The following is a 21382-nucleotide window of genomic DNA, read 5'->3' on the forward strand; positions in this document are numbered from 1 at the left end:
GAAACTGAGGCACAGAGAGGTAGCACTCATTTTCCCGAGGCCACACATGGGGAGGACGGCAGGGCGGGACTACATTTGAACTCAAGACTGCCTGGTTCCCAAGCTGCTGTACTTTATGTTATCACTTACCACCAGGCGGTGAATTCCAGCAAAATCCCCTTCCAAGGGAGCAACCTTGGTCTGTGACCACCTTTTAGACCCCTTCATGGCACCTCATGTGGTCTAAGGAAATGCCAGAGATACAGAGCCCCGGGGCTCAGTCTTCACCTCTGGCACTCAAAACTGAAGTAACCTTGAGCTACCAACCCACCACCCTGGGATAAAATGGACCTTCTGGGATATCTCTTAGGATATAGGTCCGAGTGAGCAAGGCACTATTGAGCAGATTTGGATTAGCCTTGCTTTAGAAAGCACTAGATCTGTGTTCCTCAAACTTGAATAATGCAAAGATCCTTGGGAATGCACTCATGAAATCTCAATATGAGAAACATTGATTTAAGAAATTCAAGTCTTTCAGAGAAATGTCACCGCAGAAGAGAAACTTGGCAATTACAGCTGGTAAAGGATATATTAAAATTGTGTCATTAAATCCCCAAGCTTAAAAATTGTCGAACTTGGGACCAATCTCTTCCTCCCCCCACCAAATAACCTATGGAGCTCAATGTAAGAAACACTGGACCAGCTATTAAGTACTTCCTTTTTAAAATGCAGCTTCCAGGGCCCACCTTAGACCCTGCTTCAGACTTCTTCAAAGTTCCCTGGGAATTCTGATGCCCAGTTAGTGTTGTAACTGTTGGATGGTGTTGGAACAGGTTCAAGTATGGAACCACTCCACCCCTGGATCTCCAGCTTAAAGAGAGCACGGATTTTTTTTGTCTGTTACGCTCACTGCTTTATCAACTAATATAGAGACTGGCACACAGTAGGGACTCACTGGATATTTGTTGAATGAATGAATGAACTGGAAATTTGACAACTAAGAGGACAGTCAGTCAAATATTTAGTGAACACCTACTATGTGCCAACCCATGTGATATGTATGGTAATATATTTTTAAATAAAACTAATAAAGTCCTTGCCCTCACAAAGGGCCTCTATAGTCTACTGGGAGAGACAGACAATAAACAAGTAAGTCAGTCAATATAAAAGTATAAATTGTGGTAAGCAATTTAAAAATTTATAAATATATTTTTATTAAAGCAAAATATGTCATAGGAATCACAGTTGGTGTTTATTGTGTACTCTTACTATGTGCCCAACACTGCTAAGTAGGTACTATTATTGTGCTTAGTTTGCAGATGATCCAACTGAGGCACACAGAGTTTAAGTAGTTCAATCCATGGTCGCAGGCAGGGTTTGAACCCAGGTGGTCTTACTTCGAAGCCTATGAACTCTACACAATGTTGCTTCAGAGAAACAGGAGGCAGGAGGTGGACAAGATTGAAGCTAGTTTATGTTATAGTCTGAATTTTGGAAAAAAAACTGGATATTATCTCCTAGATCATGGAGATTTGGGGGCAAGGAGGATATGTGATGAAAATGGCATTTTAGAATAATATCTCTGCAGTGCGGGACATGATTGGGACATGACTGGAGATGAGGGGACAAGAGATGAGGCTCAAATGAGAGGGATGGCTATCACCTCTCTAGTAAGTGTAAACGAAAAGTTTTTCTCCAGAGTCCATCCCAATCAATTACTGAAATCCACTTCTTATGTATGTACTTACTTAGAATAAGCTGTGCACATAGGTTAACATTCATAACATAGAATAATATTCAAAAGGTACAAAGGACATATAATAAAAATTAAGTAGCCTATCAGTCCCCCAGCTACCTGGTAAACCTCTCTCCTCCACCAAGATGGCTACTGTTACAAGTCCCTTACATCTTTCACCAGATGCATATACAAACACAAGGATACACGTATAATAAAACTACAAATAGCAATAAACTATACACGCTGCTCTGTTTCTTGCTTTTTTTAAAACTTACTATAGTTCTTTAAGGTCGTCTGATGTCAGCATCTTTAGGACCATTTAAACTTTGTTAACAAATTCCATACTATTCCTTTGTATGGATGTACCAAATATTTTTTAAACAAACCCTCTAGTGATGGACATTTGTTTCCATTCTTTTGTGATCATAAAGCGGCAATGAATGTCCTTGTACTTTTGTTATTTGCATGTGAGCAAATATATCTACAGGGAAATTTCCTAGAAATGCAATTGCTGGGTCAAAAGGCATGTACATTTGAAGTATTGGTAAGTTGCCACTTCTTTAAAACTTCTTTTATTATATTATAGTACAATATTATATTTGTTTCAGCTGTATAACAGTGATTCAACAATTATATGCATTATTAAATGCTCACCAGTGTAAGTGTAGTTACCTTCTGTCACCATACAAATATATCGCAATATTATTGACTGTATACCCTATGCAGTACTATGCCATGTATTTTTTTAATTAAGGTATTGATATACAATCTTATGAAGGTTTCACATGAGCAACATTGTGATTACATGGGTCATGTATTTCTAAACAAAAATGTCTATATAGCCTCAGCTTGTGCATCATATGGGAAGTTGTCTCACTATGCGCTTTGCTCTGATATTCCCATCCATCTTCCCAGTGGGTTTCAGCCCTGGGCAAGTTCACTATGGACTCATTGTAACCAAAGTATTGACAGTAGAACGTTCTTGGGGTGAAAGGGTTATACCCAACTTTATTTCCATGGTGGCAGGTCAATCACTAAAATCCCATCCACTCAGAGACCGTCTGTAAGCAGCAAGCCGGTCTCTGCCTCTGGGCCTCTTGGCCCACACAGCTATCCTCTGGGCCTCTGTCCTTGGCGCTGCCACCACTCCAGCCTCAGCTCCCCTGCAGCCTTGCAGCCCTGCCACTGTGTCACCCAGAGCACTGGGCAGGGCTCTTTAGATGGAGACAATAACAATGTATTGCCCACACATGTGTAGTGAGCTAGCCAAACAGGGCCAGGTGAGAATCCTGGCTACAGGAACCTTCATTTTATCCACACCATCACATGCCAGAGTGTTTTATGTGGTATATCAAAGGTGCCTGTAGTTTTGAGTGCAAGTCTCTGGATCCAAAACATGAATGGTGTATCAAATATATTTCACAAGAAAGGGCAGCTCTGCTTTAGAGTCTCTCCATTACCCATATATGACACTGCCTCAACTTTTTGGGCTTTCCCCTTAGAGGAAGAAACTGCCACCACTTCCTCAATTTTAGAGCTTATTTGATCCAACCCCCTCATTTTACAGACGAGGAAGGGACTTGCCCAAGATCACCAGGGGCCCATATGATTAACTAGGGCTGGCCTCCTGATTGCCTTTTTGGTGGAACAAAAGCTATTTCCTTTGCAGCATCCTCAAATGATTTCCAAGATCTCTTACCTTTCTGATCTAGAAAATCCAGTCTCAGGAATGCCCAACCAATTCCTTTGTTAAGGCTCATTGCCAAATATAACAAAAATGTAAGACACTATCTCCCTCTGCTGGTAATATGCCATACCTACAAAACCTAAAACTACGAGGAGTCGGTTGCTTATGTGAAAAACAAATTAATCCTTCAACAAGATTTAGGTGATGCCTGATAGTCTCATCCACCTTGCTGTTATTCAGGCTCAGTCAGGATAACTCACTTAAAAGAGTGGGTTCACAGGAGAATGTATTAAGAGGAAATATATTTCCAGAGAACAAGCAAGACATAATCCTTTATCTTGGAAATTAGTCAGCCATTATCAGTACTAATTGTATTTTATATATAGAAAGAATTTGAAATGCTATTGGAATACCCACGTGGAGATACCAATAATAAACCTAGCTATATGAACTGTCTAAGAGTATCTAGGTAAAAACAGTGGACTGAGGAGAGACCCAGAGATAATGGATATTGCAGAAACAGGAAGTCATGAAACCAGAAAATTAGTAAGCATGTCACTTTAACTTCTAAGTAAAGACTAGTGACGTTTAACACATGACTGCAACTTATAATAATCATTAGTAATACAAATTGCAAAATTTCTCAACTGGAAGCTGTTATTTTAGAATCATTAATGGCACAGTAAAGACGTAAGAAAAAACATTCCAAGTCAGATAACTTGATTATAGCAGCCAAATGCAACACTACTGAATGACATGCTTTTAACACTGAGGCCTATAGGAACATGTCAGCAAGAATAAAAACACACGGTGTTTGCTTTTTCCTCTGCTTTTGTGTTCTGGAAAAAAAAGGATTAGAGAGGTGAGAATTATGTCTTCTATAATGATAACAGCTAACACTTAGAACTCTTACTATGAGTCAGGCACTGTCCTAAGCTCAGCACAGTAACTCATTTAATCCTTACAATCTACCTTTGAAACAGCTACTGTTATTACCATCTTTATTTCTTACACTTGGGAAAACTGAGATACAGAAACCCTTGTAGTAATTTGTGTTAAGACGACACAGATTGTTTAACTTGAAAGTGTGCGAAGTTGAACTTTAAAGTCCAAAGTCTCCACTTCAGTATGGGCGGTGAGGGGGAGAGAAACTGTTTAGGAAAATGCAAAAAAAAGTTTTCAAGGTAATGCTACTGTATGTATCAGTCATTAAAGATGCAGAATAACTTTAGAAGTTCTGGTTGTCCAGCTCAGGTGCAAAATTACCTACAAGTAACGTAGAAGATATAAAGTAGTATTAATAGAGTTTGGAATACTGCTTTATGAGCAGGAAATACTGTAATTATTTTCATTCTATAGAATAGAAATAATAAAATGTGCACCAGCGGGTATTTTTCATCCTTTGTTGAGATACAAAAATGTTTTCATAATTTTGGGAAAGAAACCATAATCTGCAGTTTACGAAAACTACGATTCACTTAAAAAAAGAAAAATTAAAAAAGAAAGTAACTGCCTGCCCTTAGCAAAAATGGTTCCAAACAACACACTTCCTGTTCTCAAGACGACGGTTTCACTTGGACTCCCCGTTCAATACAAAAGATAACACGCTACCATTAAAAAAAATGGCAACTCTGGTTTCTCTGCCCCTTTCCAAGATGGCTTCCTCGACGATCGTGATCCCTGGCCTGGAGCGTTTTCTGGGCTTGGCAGGGGGCGTGGTTCATGAGTAAAGTTGCGTGCCTGCGCCCGCGACGGAAGCGCGCTTCAGGGCGCAGGCGCTGGGTGGGGTGGTGGGAGGAGGGAAAGCGGCGAGTAAGATGGAAGATGAGGAGGTCGCTGAGAACTGGGAGGAGGCGGCAGACAGCGGGGTAAGGAGGAGCTGCCGCCGCAGGGTAGTGCCGGGTGGGATCTGGCGTGAGGGAAGCCTTCGGGGAGCGGGTCTGAGAATGGTTTTCCCCAAAGAAGATCCTTACACGCCGGTCTGGGGGTGGAGGAGAGGTCCCCGGTCCCTGAGCGCCGTGAAGGCCTCTTAAAGGGGCCGCGTTCCATTTCGCCTTCCAGCTTTACCCAGTGCGCCTCCTTCCCCCTTCCCACCCCACGATATGCGCGTCACCCTGGGTGCCCCACCCGCCACCCAGGACCTCGTTTTATGGCCCCCGCGCCCGCTCTCTGGTCGGGTCCTTTTGATTCTTCCTCTCCTGTCGCCCCCCCCACCACACCCCGCCCGGGGCACCATTTTAAAGTTCGTGCGCTCTGATGAGGAGCGACACACCATGAGGGGTCGGAGGGTGCGTGGACCGGGGCTGCTAGCCCGGCTCTGGAGGAGAGCAGGAGCAGCCAGCGGAGGGCAGGAGGGGAAATGGAATCGTGTTTGAGCCTCTCAACTTTCTGCTGAAATCCCCCACAGCTTTACGCCATCCGCCACCGTGGGCAAATCTGGATTTTTTTTCCCCTTTCGGTTTTACTCAGAGCCCGTTGCAGGCGGGTCTCCCCGGGACTCCACCAGAACCCCCGAAAGCCCAGCGGGCAGCCCCTCTCCCCTGGGACCCACCCAACTATCTGAGCCACGGAGGAGGGTCTCGGAGTGTATTTGCCCGGGTCGAGCTGGGGAGGGGTGTGATATGTTAAGCCGCATTCGTGGGAGGGAAGTGGCGAAATGGGCCGTTCGACTTTGCTTTTGGAAAGTAAAGTCTCGGTGTTTGTGTGTGTCTCCAAAAGCTCGTAGGCAAATAGTTTATCCCAAGTCGAAACACCAGTTCCGTTAGGTTCGTGATTTGGTCTTTTCAGTTTGTGGTTCTGTGGTGACCCTTGTGAAGATCGGGACATGTGTTTTTGGCTCTGTCTGTTCAGCCCTGGGTCAAGTGACGTCCACCTTAAAGGTTTCTGTGTTGGGAGGAGGGCGTGGAGTGCCGAGTACCAGGGTAGAACGGGAGCTGAGGTTTTCTTCCCCGTGCGCGGTGGAGGGTGCTCGTCAGCGCTGGAAGAGGCGGAGAAATTGATCCTGGCAGCGGTGGGCGTATCTCTGTGGGAATGTTGAAACTTGGCTATGAAGTTTTTTCCGGTGGTTCAGCATTCTCTCGCGGTGTTTGTGTTTTTCCACTCAGCATAATTGAGGATTTGAAAAAGTAATTCGTTCACAAGGTATTTGGTACCGCTCATATGTGCAGGCCATCTTTTTTGGGTCCTTTTGGGGGGGGGCATTTTGACTTGGTGAGGAGAACGATTTAAAAAATTTATAGGGAGCAACAGGTGTCACCCAGGTATTCAGCCAACGTGTTTTTGAGTGTCAGGTATGTGCTAGGCAGTGTTCTGGGCAGTGACCTTGTGCCAGAGAATGCAGAATTTCTGGTAGATGCGTTTGTTTTCTACCACTAATATATGTGAGAAGATCACTTAGCTCCCCTCATGATGCTCCCTGCAAAAAAGCTTGGCCTACAATTTGAATGTGACTCAGATGATAGGTTTCTTGATTATCTTTTGCCTTTCGTTGTTTTTCCTCATCTGTTCTGAAGGGATGTGAGTTTTCTGTGTTAAAAAGTAAGAAAATGAACACGAATGTAGGATTCAGAAATTGAGGATTAATTTTTCAAAGTGGGTGTGCCAACTTAAAAGTGAGCTAACCTAGTCCCCATTTTATAGTTAAGTAAGTCCCAGAGTTGTAGGATTTAACTTGGATCTTTCTGGTGCTTGTCCAGTATTCTTTTAGCTATCCTTTAGTAAAACCTTTAAAATTGCCAGGTACAGAGATGGAACCCAGACCTTGCCTCATTGACATGATGTAATAAGCAGTAACTGCCAAAATGCAGGTTCTCTTACAGATGTCTTACTTAATTGAGCCATTGAAATAGCCTATAGAACATTGTTTGCTTTTTATAAACAAGGAGACTTGAGGTTTAGGGAGGAACCTGTCAAGTCAAGGTCACACAGATAGTAAGTAGGAAGCTGGGACTTGACCCCAAGCCTGCCTGACTCCAAAGCTGGGTTCTTTGTCTTTGCATTTTTCTGCCTCCCTACCTGGGCACCCATGGAAGATGTGGGGTTTGAGCATTAACTTTCATTTTTAATATGTTTGCTTTGGGCTTATATTTGAAAGCTCTGTTGAATTTAATTCCCTTTTCAGATTTCACAAAGGGTCTTGTAAATATGCACTTTTGATGAAAAACTATGTCCACAACACTAGAAAGCCAACTGACTATACATGTCTTTCAGATGTAGCCAATTGAGTATGTAAAAGTCTTAGCTTCAGGTTATCCTGTTTCCCAGCTGTTATCTAGTAGTGAGTGTTAAATACCCCATCCCTTGCACAGAGAACCAAACGTGGTTGGCCAGAAGACTGGCAAATGGAAGTTGAATAATTCTTAAAGTGAACATTTAAATTTTATATAATAATCTGGAGGCATTTCCAATCCTTGAAACTAGAGGCTTTTGGTGACCCCTGCCCTCCTACACCACACGCACAAAAAAACATTTGACATCATGCTAGAATTTCTTTTATATGTATATGTCCAGTCATTGTTTCCTGAATGTTCAGAATACTCAATATCAAGTGGTATTGTGTCATTGAGGGAAAGATGACTTTGAAAAACACCTCAAATATTCTGTAAATAGGTTGCTTTTTGCTTTTAGTATGTGAACACTTAATCAAATATAAAATTGTTCTTTCACCTGTTTACTCCCAAGGAGTCATATTCCCAATCAAGGGACAATTCAAGTAATACAAATTACATTCCACCAAGGAAATGCTGCTTTAAAAATATGCTGCCTTTGGGAGAAATGAAAGCATAAATATAAAATTGAGTTAATATTGATTCAAATTCTAAATTGTGTCCCTTGTATTAAGCACTTCATGAGACAAATAAAAAATGTTATAATTGAAAGACATCTTGGTGTTCCCCCCAAAAGTCAGATCAACAGTTCGCTCAACTTTTGATGGTTTGAAGCTTTATATTCACTTGTTATTGAGGTGGGAAAAAGGCTAGTCCATCTTGTTGGTGATGAGCTAACTGAGTCCTAGTGGAAGGCCCATGGTACGTAAATAGGATTGTACTGGTATTATTATAAAGTGCTGGCAACCTAATATCCTTGCATCTCAAAAGTTGGGTTTTATTCTTTTTCGCAAGGGCAAGTCATGTAGCTAATTGGAAGAAAACGCATTGTGAGTTAAAGGATGACCAGACCTCTGGACTAAGAATTCAAATGTGTGTTTATTTTCTACCTTCATTGAGCCAGTCACCTAAATATTACCTCATCAGCGATGCTGGGTGCTGTGTAAGTCTGTAGGAAGGCAGTCAGTAAACACTGACTACCTATTATGTACCGGGCATGGTCTGGTGGAGGAACACTTTGGAAGAGCCATAGATGGAGTGCCCTGGCTGCTATCAGACAGTTTTGTAGTGAAGGTGATGCCTAAATTAAGATTTGAAGTGCTGGTTGAATTAAACAGTAATAAGTCTGGGAAGGGGCAGTAGAATGTAGAGCCAAGGCACACGTAAGTGGGGAGACTGCAAGAGAAGAGCGGGCAGCATTGGGAGAGCTTCAGGTATTTCTGGCTGGAGGGGAGGGGTTGGCAGGGCCGAGTGGAAAGAGCTGAGGCTGAGGAAGTATGCAGAGCCGGACTGGGAAGGGCCTCTTTATTATTAGTTTCAGGGGAGTTTGGACTTTGTCCTGAAAGCAAAGGAGAGCACAGAAGCCCTTTTTTTTTAAAATCAGAATTGTGGCATGGATTTTAATTTAAGAGATAAGAACTTTGACTTCTTTTCTTTAGAGAAGAGGCCATTATCCCTGAAGTGTAGCTACTTCCTTTGGGGGCTCACCACTGTCATTCTGGAATGTGTACAGTGGCTGCGGGTAGAGGGTGAATAACAGTTACTTCATGGCTACCTTGGTGCTGATTTCCTTATGCCCATCCTTGCAGTAAAGAAGACATTTAAGATTGTGGTACCAGAAAGCACAAATCCAGGTTTACCATGTCTAAAGGAACTGTTTCTAAGCTATTCCTGGTCCTTTGGGGAAGATTGAGTCCTGAGGAATGTGCTGTCCTTAGAGGGGACTTTTAACAAAGGTTTGACCAATTTAGATATGGTTGTACTGAGCAGTCTGTCCCTGGGACTCTGGAAAACCATCTGTTTCAGAAAGGAAGATAATAAGCTTTTCACTAGTAACTTCTCAGCTCTTTTCATTGAGGCTGTGGCGGGGCGGGGGTGGGGGGGTGCTGTTCCCATCGTGCTCTGGGTGTTCGAGAGAGCTGCCCATGGTTGCTGTGGCCTGGAAATTGGGCAGTCACGGGCCTCCTTGCTTTTCCTTCTACAATGGGAGAGAACTCAGTGTATCTTCTAAAGCTTTTGGTACAATCCTGCAAGAGAAAAGGCATTGTTATCTTGATCTGATGGTTCAGACTATTCTTAGGGCCAGCCCTTCCTTTACAGTTTCCACCTCTCCACCGTACACCCTCCACACTTAACATCCGTTTCTGGCTGTATCAGGTCGCTAGCCTTCACAAGGTGTAGCGTGTTCTCCTGCACACTTGCCCCACAGGAATAGAGATTTTTTCCTGTCAGGGCAACTACTGACTTACTGGTTTCCTAAAGAAGATTGAGTTCGGCCATTTGTATCTATGGCCAAAATAGAGAAACAATTTTTTTTTAAAGTAGTAACCATAGAGATTTGTCTCTCCAAATGTTTTAAACTCTGCTAGCCTCTGCCAACCATTCTTCTCTTTACTATGTATCTTTATACAGGATGTTGATGGGAAGATAAAGGTTAAAAATCCACTGCTACAGAAATTAGCAACAAATTCCAACAGTGGGTTGTATGTAGATAAAGAACTTTAACCCTCAGGGTAGGACTTTCAAAATGTCCCTTTCAGTAAGTCATCCCCTCCCCACACTCAAAACTCTTACTCTTAGAAAATGAATACAGGAAATAACAGTCATTCCTTCCTAAAAGGAATAATAAATATGTACAGTTAAAATTTTGTTCTTCAGGGGTGTGATCCTTAGATGAGATTGTACAGGACAGTTATGACTCATCTGGAAAGGTCAGGACTGTCACCATGCTTTATAGATCTTGAAAGCTAAATTCCCAGCCCTCATGCTCTGGCCTTCTTGGCTAACAGAAGCATTTGTGACCCGTCAGCTGTCAGTTCTGTTTATGCTACCTAATTGTACATCTCACTGGTGAATGGACACTGCCCATAAGCCTGTGAGCTTCCAAATTCCACAGGCCCTTTTGGAAGGGCTTCTTAGACAGTGTGGGGCGGCCTCACGACAGCCCTGGCAGAGTACATTTTTACATCCATTTTCCCTGTCAGTCTCATTGACCTGGTGAGATGGAGGTACTTTTATTCCTAGTGTCTGGAGAGGAAATCACTGTTCATGCCTTTGGTGACCTGAGTCTACACTCTTAGGGACCTTTTTGGATAGTTTGTTGGCCTTTGCTTCACAGCAGTAATTAACTAGTTAAGTGCTCAGTTGCTGGTTCCTCTAAAGGATTGTTTCTCCTGGGATTGACCTCCTGCCTCTGTGACCTGGTGATGAGCTAATAAATTTTGAGTCTCTGAGAAACGTGAACTCAGTGCTCAAGAGCCAAAAGGATAATGCCACTGTCGGTCATAAAACTAAGAACAGTGACTGCAAGTGAGATGGTGGTTACAGTCTTGGTCATTAAGGGGAAATAACTTTTTAACATCTGGCCAAGTGGAAAACGATGATACAATTTTTACTCTTGTCTCTGAGGGGTTTTAACAACTCTGCTACTATTTTAGGATCCCTGTATCTGTAGTTGCAAACTGGCAGCTCTCTGTTACTCCACCCCTAGACTTTTTTGGGGTACCTGTTATTTTTTAAATACCGAATTGGAGTGCCTTTACCTGGGTCTTGGTTGCTGTCCAGTCCTCTGGAGTCCTCATGTTACCGGTTTTGTCACCTGCTGTGTCTGCCCCACCTGCTTTGTTGGCTTGGCCCTGGAGGCCTTGTGTTTGCTGCCCCCTGCTGAGTGATTATAACTAGACTTTGAGGACAGCACCCTTGGGTGTTTGAGTAAAACCTGGTGTGGGAAGGGGAAAGAATTGTGACTTTATTCCATTCCCCAAGTCTGTATGCCTAATATTCCCTTTGGGAGAGGAGCCTTGCTGTCTTCCTTGTAAAAGGTACCAAGAAAGGACAGATTGCCTCTGCCAGTCAGTGCCCCACTTTCTCCATCTGTGACAATAGAAGTTAGGAGACCAGGGCTAGGTGTCTAATTTGGAATTTCTGATTAGGGTAAGTGACTCGGGTCAGGTCAGGTCTGACTGAGGGCATATCACTACCTATCTTTTTCTTGGCTTCATGTTCCACATTTGCAAAATTGCACAGTAAAATCTGCCTTGTCTGGTGGTGAGATTTAAATAAAGCACTTAGAAAGCGTCATTCAAAGGCAGGTACTGGAGCAGAGAATGCTGTTGTCCTGAGTGTGAGGGCCTTGCTCCCTGGCTCTCCAGCCACTGACAGTGTGGCCTTTGTCTAGGTAGGGTGCAAAGTTACTAAGACTGGCTGAGGACTCTCTATTCTTGCTGCCCCTAAGGATGAAATACTGTTTCTTCTAAGAGTTGTATTGCTTAGTGTTGTATGAAAACCAGAAGGGAAAAGTAAAAATAAACATGGAGAAAGGGGACCCCCATTAGATCTACCTAGTATATTATTCCAAGGGCGGGGCTTGCCACTTGCTCCCACTCCTGCCTTTTCCACACCCTTAAGGTAAAGGGCTGTGTGGATTCCCTTCCCCATGGGAACCCTTTGAGGAGGCACTCAAAGCAGAAAGATACATTGTCTCAGGATGGCAGTTTACAGTTTCTGAGGCCCTGCAGCTTGGGATACATCTGAATTGCTAGGACTGTTTTCTGCTGAAGAATTACTTCCTTTTGAGTACTTGCCAGATTTAAGATGGGGCCTGGGGAACGCAGCTCTGTTGTGTCCGCTGTCCTTCCTTAGGAACCTGCGCTGGCCTGGGGTGTAGAGGCAGGCAGGTTGGTGTTCCCTGCCAGACTTTGTCCCTCTTGAAGTTTAGGGTTCAGTTCTGTCACCAGTCAACTGTCAACTGGCCTTAGGCAAGGCAGTTAACCTGTGAGCAAGGCTGCTGCACATCTCATAGATTGTGGTGGGAATTAGAATAGGGAAGGGAGGGCACAGTGCCTTCCTTTGCAACTACCTGTGCCAGGTGTTGGAGAATGCTGCTACCACCACCACGCTGAGAAGTGCCTAAGGCAGTCTTAGTTCCTACACCAAAGATGGCTAGTGTCCTGCCTTCAGATCCACATAGACCCAGTTCACTTCCTGGTCCACTCCATAACCATGGTCGAATGGGTAACTTCTCCAGATTGATTTGTAAGTCGTGTGTAAAATAGGAATGTATCTCTAAAATCTTGTTTGATAGGATTATTCATTAATTCATGTGTTGGGCGCTGTTTTAGACATTCTAGACAACTGTAGTGAACTAAGTGTCTATTCTCATAAAGCTTGCTTTCTAGTGGAGAAAGATGAATTATAAACAAATAATTTTGTACACACACATAATGAAGAAAAATAAAACAGATTAAGAGGAATAGAAGGTGACTGGCAGGGGTGCCATTTTGTTAAAAAGAAAAGGAAAGGAAAGGTCAGAGAAGGCCTCTCCAAGGCAGGTGGAGAGACCTGAAGAAAGAGAGGAAACCATGAAGAAGCTGGTGGAAGTGCATTCCAGGTAGAGGGAACAGCAAGCACAAGGGCCCTGAGGCTGGAGCACGCTTGTTCTATCTGAAGAACAATGGGGGCCAGTATGGTAGGAGTGGCTGAAGGGGGGAGTAGTAGGAGTTGAGACCAGAGGTTTCCGAGAGCCGGATTGATAGAGACTAGTAAGCCACGGCGGATATCGCCTTGAAACACCTTGGAAATTTCAAGGAAGCACTTGGAAGCCCTGTGAGGGTGTTGAGCAGGGCTAACTTGGTTTTTAGAAGGATCATTTGGCAGCTGTGTGTGAAATATACTGAAAGGACAAGAGTGGAAGCACAGAGACTGCTTAGGATGCTCTTGCAAGGGCTGTTGATAATATGGATCAGGGTGGTCCCAGCAGCAGGAGTGTTGAGAAAATTCTGGACAGGTTTTGAAAGTAGAACCAACAAGATCTGCTGGTCTGGGTTATGAAAGAGGCATCACAGGTGACTCCAGAGCTGTTAGAAGACTGAAATTACTGAGATGGAATCCGTGGAAGATGTGGGGGAGGAGCTGACCTGGGTGACTGGGAGGAATCAAGAGTTTGGTTTTGGACACAGTAAGTTAAGGTACCTTTTGAAGTCCAAGTGGGCCTCTTGAGTTGGCAGTTGACTGTCAGTGAAAGTAGTTTAGAAAGCTCTGAAAGTAGTTGAGGCCACTTAATAAGCCATTGTAGAAGAGGAGGGGTGCACTCTTCCATCATCAAGGATTAGGGAGGAAGACGATCCTATCCTGTTGGAGGAGAAGTCAAATACAGAGTGTGAGAAGGAGCTACCAGGGAGGTGTCTGCGAGGTTGAATAAATAAATGCTTTAAAGGAAGGAGCATTGAGCAGTGATCCATGCTGCTAAGAGAGTGAATGATGTGGAGATTTTGGAACTTACCACTGAATTGGCAGCATTGCAGGTCTTTGATGACTTCAACAAGAGTAGTTTCAGTGGGATGGTGGAGCTTAGCTGGATTGACGTAAGGTGGTGAATGTTCCTAGAATAGGACCTGAGCTTTCAAACATTGGTTTCTGGGAAAGTGCTTGATGCTTTGATGCCAGAATGACAAATACGACCCACCCGAGTAGAATTTACACATCCATAAACAACATGCTCCTTAAGGTACATGTTGCTGGTTGGTATGTCTCTAGCATATCACATATGATGTCTCTAGCATTCTTGAGGTGCTTAGCTGCTAGTTGCTGAAAGATTAAATGTACAGCAAAAGTAAATCTTAGTCTAAGGTTAGATCTAAAGCAGTGTTGTCTAACAGAAGTACCATGTGAGCTACATGTGTAATTTACAATTTTCTAGAAGCCACATTTTAAAAGTATAAAGAAACAGATGAAATTAGTATTTTTAATTTGACTCAGTTATCAAAGAGTGCCGTATCAACATGTAATCAATATTGAAAATATATTGAGCTGTTTTACACATTTTTGTACAAAATCTGGGAAATCTGTGCATTTGGCACTTATAGCACACCTCAGTTTCAGACTGGGCACATGTCAGATGCTCATCAGCCACCTATGGCTGTGGCCACTGTACTGGGTGGCATAGCTAGAGTGTGCCCAAAGGATTTCCTCTTCGTGGGCAGGTGCACAGAGATCCTCAAAGCTGTAGTGCACTTGGGAAAGAAAGCAGGCATTGGTTTTTCCCTTACAAGCAATTAAGAATTGTTCTGTCTTCATAGCATACTGCACAAAACCCCTTATGGTTTTCCGGTCCACTGATTTCTTCAAATTCATATCTTGCTGGACCTAGAAATTATAAGTGATTTTCTGTAGCAGCTTTTTGAGTAGTATTGATACTAATAAAAACTAGTCCTTAGCAGTTACCAAAGGGCAGGGGTTGGGGAGAGTGGGTGGGGAGAGAGGGAGAAGGGGGGGATTAAGGGACCCTGTAATTAGCACTCACAATATAGGTACATCACACGGAAGGCAGCACAGCCTGGAGAAGACAAGTAATGACTGTAGCATCTTACTACACGGATAGCCAGTGACTGCAATGGCGGCGGTGAGGGCTTGATAATATGGGTGAATGTTGAAACCACAGTGTTGTTTATGTGAAACCTTCATAAGATTGTATATCAATGATACTTTAATAAAAAAAGAAACCTTAAAAAGAAAAACCAGTCCTGACTGCAGCTAAAGTGATCTCAGATGGTTTTCCAGACCTGTATTAAAAGAGATGGGCTCATTGTGAGATACTTTGTAGATTGGAATCTCCCAATTTAGGAAGAGTCTTACTTTGGGTCGGTCTCCTCTTTTCCTTCTCCTTTCACTCTGTTCATGTTTTTGTCTTATTTATCCCCAGCTTTTTTTTTTTTTAAAGCCTCTTCTTTTTTTCTCTGAAACCCTTGCCCTTCAAGTCCCTGCAGCTTTCCCTGACTTCTCCTGCCAGTATTGCTCCCTCTACATTTCTCTTCCCAAAACCCTGTTCATACAGCTAAGCAGCAACTCTGATCTGTTTACCTGTCGCCTTGCACCTGGCTGGGCTCCTCCTCCTGAGGGATTGCCTTACCTCTGGGTCTCCACCATTGAGCACATCTCCTCCATTATTGTACACTTTCCATAAATGCTTGTCTCTAACTTCTGTCAGTAAAGCAAAAGGAAAATGGCCTTTGAGGTACATTAACAAAGGATAGACTTCCTTAGGGTGGGAATTTTAGAACAATATCCTGTGCCCTACAGTGACCCACTTAAAGTGGGATGTCTTTCCTTGCTGCGGGAGTAACAGAGAAAGGAGGAATGTTTTGTGGGGAAATGGAATCTTCATACAGACTAACCTGAGTTTGCATTAAAAAGGTAACCAAAGAATTCGTAGTCTAGATAGGTCCCCATAGATCTTGTTGTTTCTCAACTTCTGATTCTGCTTTTTTTTTTTTAACTTAACCAGTCATGTTTGCCCAGGAGTTGAATTAATGTTTTGACCTTGGTGGTGATCCTGCAGCATTACTGTAGAATCAAACTTGGGGTGCTGTGACTTTGGAGAACTTCTCTCCCTGGAGTTAGTCTACAATAAGCAGCATCATTGGAGGTGGCCAGCCCTGCTGCGGCAGGACAGTGTCACTGCCATGCCCTGACATGGAGAAACAAGGTAGGAAATAAATAGTGAAACAAGTCGGTATGAAGGTGGTTTGGAAAAGTCTCTATGGGTTGCACGTCTGGACTTGAAAGGTCCAGTGATGCCCTTTAAAGGTAATGAGGCCTTTTTATCTGATAGTTTTAGACCAGATTTTGCTGGTTCTACCTGTGAGTTCTTTCGCATTATTCCTAAGTAAAATTGCGGTCCTCACAGAAGGAGCCAGAATATGTGGTGTGAGCAACATAGGCACCTGGCTGGGGAGACTGCTCTCCCAGGGAACCCTGACACAGGCAGCCCCATAGCCGGGAGAATGGGTGCTGATGTCCTGGCCCAACACTCAGAGATCAGGTCCAGCACACACACTGCCTGCTGTGGTGGGAGGTCAGGGCCAGGATGTGTTGGGAGGTTCTCTCCTTCACAGCACCCTCCTCCTCTCTGCTTTTGTCTAAAGTGGCGTTGTGTTCCTTAGGACATGTCAGGCTCCAGTTCTGAGAAAGTCTTGCTTTAGTCAGGGTCCCTGTCTCTCCTTCAGTTCCTCCCAGTGTCTGCTCACAGATGCGCATGCCCCGATTTGGGGTAGCTGGACAAAGCCAGATGAGCCTGTGGACATAGTGGTTCACAGACAGCCCAAGGCCAGTCATTACTCCTTGCATATAAGAGAAAAATGAGAAAATGTTATTTTCTGAAATGGGAATTGGCAAAAGAGAGGCAATTTATCTGAGAAAAGTCACTTAAATAGTAATCATTGATGATTAAAAAAAAGGGGGTTATTTCCTAACATGGAGCCAGGAACCAAGGGTGCCTCTCAGACAATTTAATTCAAAATTTCGTGGATTTTTAGGAGGTGTGTTGATCACATTGGTGACGAGGAGTCCAATTATCAGGAGAGATGTGATGGTGGAGCAGGACTGCTCTCATTGGCCCTAGTGGGGAAGGCCTTGGGGTGTCAACAGCAAATCAGACACCCGAAAGGGCAGCACAACCCCTTAGTGAAATAACAGATGATGGTTGGGTTACTCACGCTGTCTCTAGTGAGTTTGACTAGTTTGAGTCAGTCCCCAGGGCTTCATTACCCCTAGGTAAACTGAGTCTGTTTTTGGTTTCCAAGTCTGAGTACAGTTGTGATATTGCTTTTCTTGCTGTCCTTTGCTCCAAGGCCCAGAATAGTCTATTTATTGCTCTCCCTTGCCTTTCTTCCCTTCCTCTGCCTGTCTCACCTTTCTCTTTTCCTTTCTTACCTACTTTTTAATGTTACAGGAGTGAATGTGTCCTTATAATCTGCCTCCCCTTGCAGATACATCCCTATCCTCTTTGCCACCTTTGTTCCTTTTGAAGATTGTGACTGTGTAACGAGTTAGGCTGTTTGAGATGCCCGCTTCCCTGCTCTTCCCCCATATGCCTCCATCTCCCACTTTCTGTCAGAGGCATACAAGCATAATTGTTGCAGGGTTAAGGGTATCAGCAGCCAGTGAACCTGCGCTGCTTCCTCAGGTGAGTTGAGTTTGCATATGTTGACATCTGATTTCATTCACATTATGACTTTGACCTATTTACCTCCATAAAGGACCAGCCCTGTCCACAACCATGTTGCTTGCCACTGTGGTTCTTCATGACCTGCCTCTCCTCTTTGCTTCTGGTTTTGCTTGTCCTCTCAGATCAAGTGTGTACCTCATTTTTGTAGAGGTGTAGTATACCTGTGTTTGGTAGCAGCAGATCTTTTGCTTAGGTTTTGACCCCAAGACCAGAGGCTGCCCCACTTAACAGAGCACAGAGTGTGTCATCTGCTGGAGTCTGCTCAGTGCTACTTTGCAAAAAATAGCAAGCCTTTTCCAGAGAAATCAAACATAGTACCTTACTTAAGATTTTTCTTGTACTCTGGTGGCCCTTTCTCAGAGCAGAGTCATAGAGTGATGAGTTTATGGGTTTCTTTCTCTGGCCTTGGAGGTTGGGCTTCTAACATTGGAGCCTTGACCTTGGGCCAGGGCTCTGTTTATCCTTGTGAAAAAAGAAGGTGCTCTTAAGTTTTAAATTTCCTTGTTGGCACCCTCATCTAGAAGCTTCCTCACACAACATCCTGAAGCCTGTTAATTCCACTGGGCTACTGCATCTCTAGAGAAAACGTGCTTCTCCTTGTGGTGTGCCTTGTAGTTAAATTCAAATTGGTCCAGCTCTTCAAAGCTCTTCAAATTGATTGCAGGGCCTTGTCCAAGGAGAGAATGGACTGACTCATGATAACTGGACAGACTCCAGAGTGAGCTGCAGTGCTGTCAGCTGCTGGCAGAGCACTGCCTCTCCTGCTTGGGTGGCTCTGAGCACAGTGTTACCCAGCTGGACATCTGGAGATGGCCAGGATAAGCTTCCCACCACAACTGTTCGGTTCATATCCATTCTCTAATCTGATGAAGAATTTCTCTTCACCTCTCAGGAGCTGACCTGCCTGATGCGATGGCGTTTGCTGGGAGTGTTAGTCGCTGGAGTGCCAGGGAGCGGTGTGCAATTCAGGAGAAATGAGGGGAGAAGATCAATGTCTAATGGCTTTGCCAGCATTCTTAGGAATTTGAACAGTTGTGGGGGCAGCAGTGTCAGGTTGGGCCTCAAAGGCGTTAGTTCTAGGGCGAGTGAGTTCCTTAACCTCCCAGAGCCACATTACCAGGATGGAAGCTGCTTTGTATATCAAACAAGGTTGGTGTGAGCAGAAAATGAGTGTTTGGGGAAGTATATTGACAGCCATGAAACATTATATTGAAGTAAAGCATTATTTTTAAAGCCAGTATTTTTATATTATATGCCGAGTATGCTGGTCATGTTTTAGTTTGGGCATAGAGGCACATTTACTCACAGTCCTTAATGCTTTCTTCAAGGGCTTTTGTCTACCCGAGCTGCATTTTCTGGGCCTGGGCAGATTGCCTATCATCCCTAGGGCCCTAGAAAAAGAAGGAAGCAGTTTGCTGTCCTGAGAGGAAACCTGCACAGGACCTCTCAAACTCAGTTAATGTAATGTGTATTTTACCATCATTTTGTAAATGATGTATTAGGCTCATTTGCCTCTGTGTCTTATTTGGCCCTCACAGTGATATGAAAGTGAGAATTCACGTAATAAACTCTGGAGCTAAAGTAGCTTTGGCCATGTCAGCCAAGGCTTGGCTGCCTGTCTTCATGGGGGGTGAGCGTTCTTTGGTGCCTTGCACCCTTCACCCACACCTGTGCACCCTGAGTTTGGAGTTTGGTTACTCGCTTCTCCTCGGGAGGCATTTGGTTTCAGTCTGACTTGAAGGCATCTAAATCCATCCCACAGTTGTCAAACCTTGCGTTCATGATGGAGAAACTTGAACAGGGAGTCTCATTTTCAGATGGGAGCAAAATGATACAGTGTGGAACTTTAAACCTGTAAGTTATTTGTTGAAAGCCTTGAAAAGCCCTTAAAAGCTAAAGACATTCATCTGTTGTGAGACATAGTATTTACTCACACAGTAACACTGGAATCACTCAAAAAAGTTAAAAGGTTTACAATTTTGACACAGACAATGCTGTGGGCATAGATTCGCTTTGAAAGCCTGTTAGTTCACAGAAAATATCTAGGTCATTCTCTTAATCTTGGTGCTCCTTTTCATCCAGCCTAACAGACACTGGGTGCCAACTTGTGTTCCAGCCCTGAGTGAGAGGTTTTCATTCTAGTGGCTTCCTAGCCCCTCCATCAGAGAACTGACGGTGCCTTCAGGATACAGTCTGTTTTGCCTGCCTAAGTAAATTTTGGGTCTTTCATAAAAACAAAAAAATTTTAAGCACAACTCAGCGCCAATCAGAATGAGTGTCAGTAACTGGATTTAAATCTAGCTGCGTATTGGTAGACCTGCTTCATTTTTTTTTAATTGATGGATCAATAATATACAATATTATATTGGTTCCCAGTATTTGACATAGTGATTCAACAGTCATACATTATTAAATCCTCTCACTTCATATTGTTGACAGGAGGCAAAAATAAGGACATGGAAAGATGAGATGTAAAAGATAGAAAAAAATATATTCCAGGGAATGCTAACCAAAAGAAAACTGGCATTTCTGTATTAATATAAAATAATAGGTTTTAAGGCAAAGAAGATCACTTCATAATGATAAAATGTTTAATTTACTAGACAGAGTAATTCTTGATTCTTTCTATAGTTAACAGATCAAATCAGTAGGAATCTAGATTTGAACAATACAGGTAGCCAGCTTGAACTGTATCCACCAGCTGCAGAAGAGTCATTCTCAGTACATATAGAGCATTTGTGAAAACTGGCTACACACTAGGCCCTCAGGTGTTACCGGCAGTGTTAAGGCAGTGAATTTTTTTTTTTATCACTGAATACACTTCTATGAAAGTTTCACATGTAAAACATTGTGGTTACTACATTCACCCATATTATCAAGTCCCCCCACCCTACGCTATTGAAGTCACTGTCCATCAGTGTAGTAAGATAGGCAATGATTCTTAACATTGTGCAAGTAATAGACTCCTTTGAAAAAATCCCATATATCTTAAGTCAGGTTTACTCCACCTTGGCCCTGTTGACTTTGAAGGCTAGATAATTCTTTGCTGTGGGGGCTGTTCTGTGCATTGTAGGATTTTAGCAGAATTGCATCCCTAGACCCTACCTACTAGATGCCAGTAGCATCTCCTCTCCAGTAGTGACAACCAGGAATGTCTCCAGATATTGTCAAATGTCCCATGGTGGGCAAAATGACCCATGATTGAGAACCACTGTTATAGACCTTTTCTCCAGAGAAATGCATAATCTTGCTTACAATTTCTCCTCTCTTGATAGCTAGATGATCTTGCCCTGAGGGCAGTTGAGAGGGATGTTTTATAAGAAAAAACAGTGGGGCAGCCAAAGGGATGGGAGGTTTGGTCTTCGCTGTGTGCACAGCCTCCCCCTGTCCAGCTTACGGAAGCTCGTGCGTGAGGGTGTGGAGACATCTCCGGGTTCCTGGTGCTAAGGGCCTGAGGATTCAGACTGCCATCTAGTGCTACAGACATTAAACTTCTGTTTTGTGCTAGTCATGCAGAGTTATTTTATCACATAAAAATATGTGATACATGTCATCATGAAGGAACGTAAAAGGGAGAGCTTCTGTCTGAGACGCAGGTGGTTAGCTGCGTAAGGGCTCAGAGAAGACTTCGCAAAGGAGGGGTGGCCATC

The 21382-nt window shown here is 43.5% G+C and overlaps 1 protein-coding gene across 3 annotated transcripts in view; it reads left to right on the forward strand.

Annotated features, from left to right (window-relative positions):
• SZRD1 (SUZ RNA binding domain containing 1) overlaps positions 1 to 21382 on the forward strand; it is a 28734-nt gene that overhangs the window by 407 nt on the left and 6945 nt on the right. The window contains exon 1 of one of the 3 annotated variants that reach the window (XM_073233281.1): positions 5149 to 5272. The exons of the other annotated variants lie outside the window; for them this stretch is intronic. Within the exon in view, the coding sequence (XP_073089382.1) occupies positions 5229 to 5272 (44 nt within the window). The 5' untranslated portion in view covers positions 5149 to 5228. Of the gene's footprint in view, positions 1 to 5148; positions 5273 to 21382 lie in introns of those variants that run through there. 3 annotated transcript variants of the gene reach the window in all.

The sequence above is a fragment of the Manis javanica genome, chromosome 4 (assembly GCF_040802235.1).
Source record: "Manis javanica isolate MJ-LG chromosome 4, MJ_LKY, whole genome shotgun sequence".
Classification (NCBI taxonomy): Eukaryota; Metazoa; Chordata; class Mammalia; order Pholidota; family Manidae; genus Manis; species Manis javanica.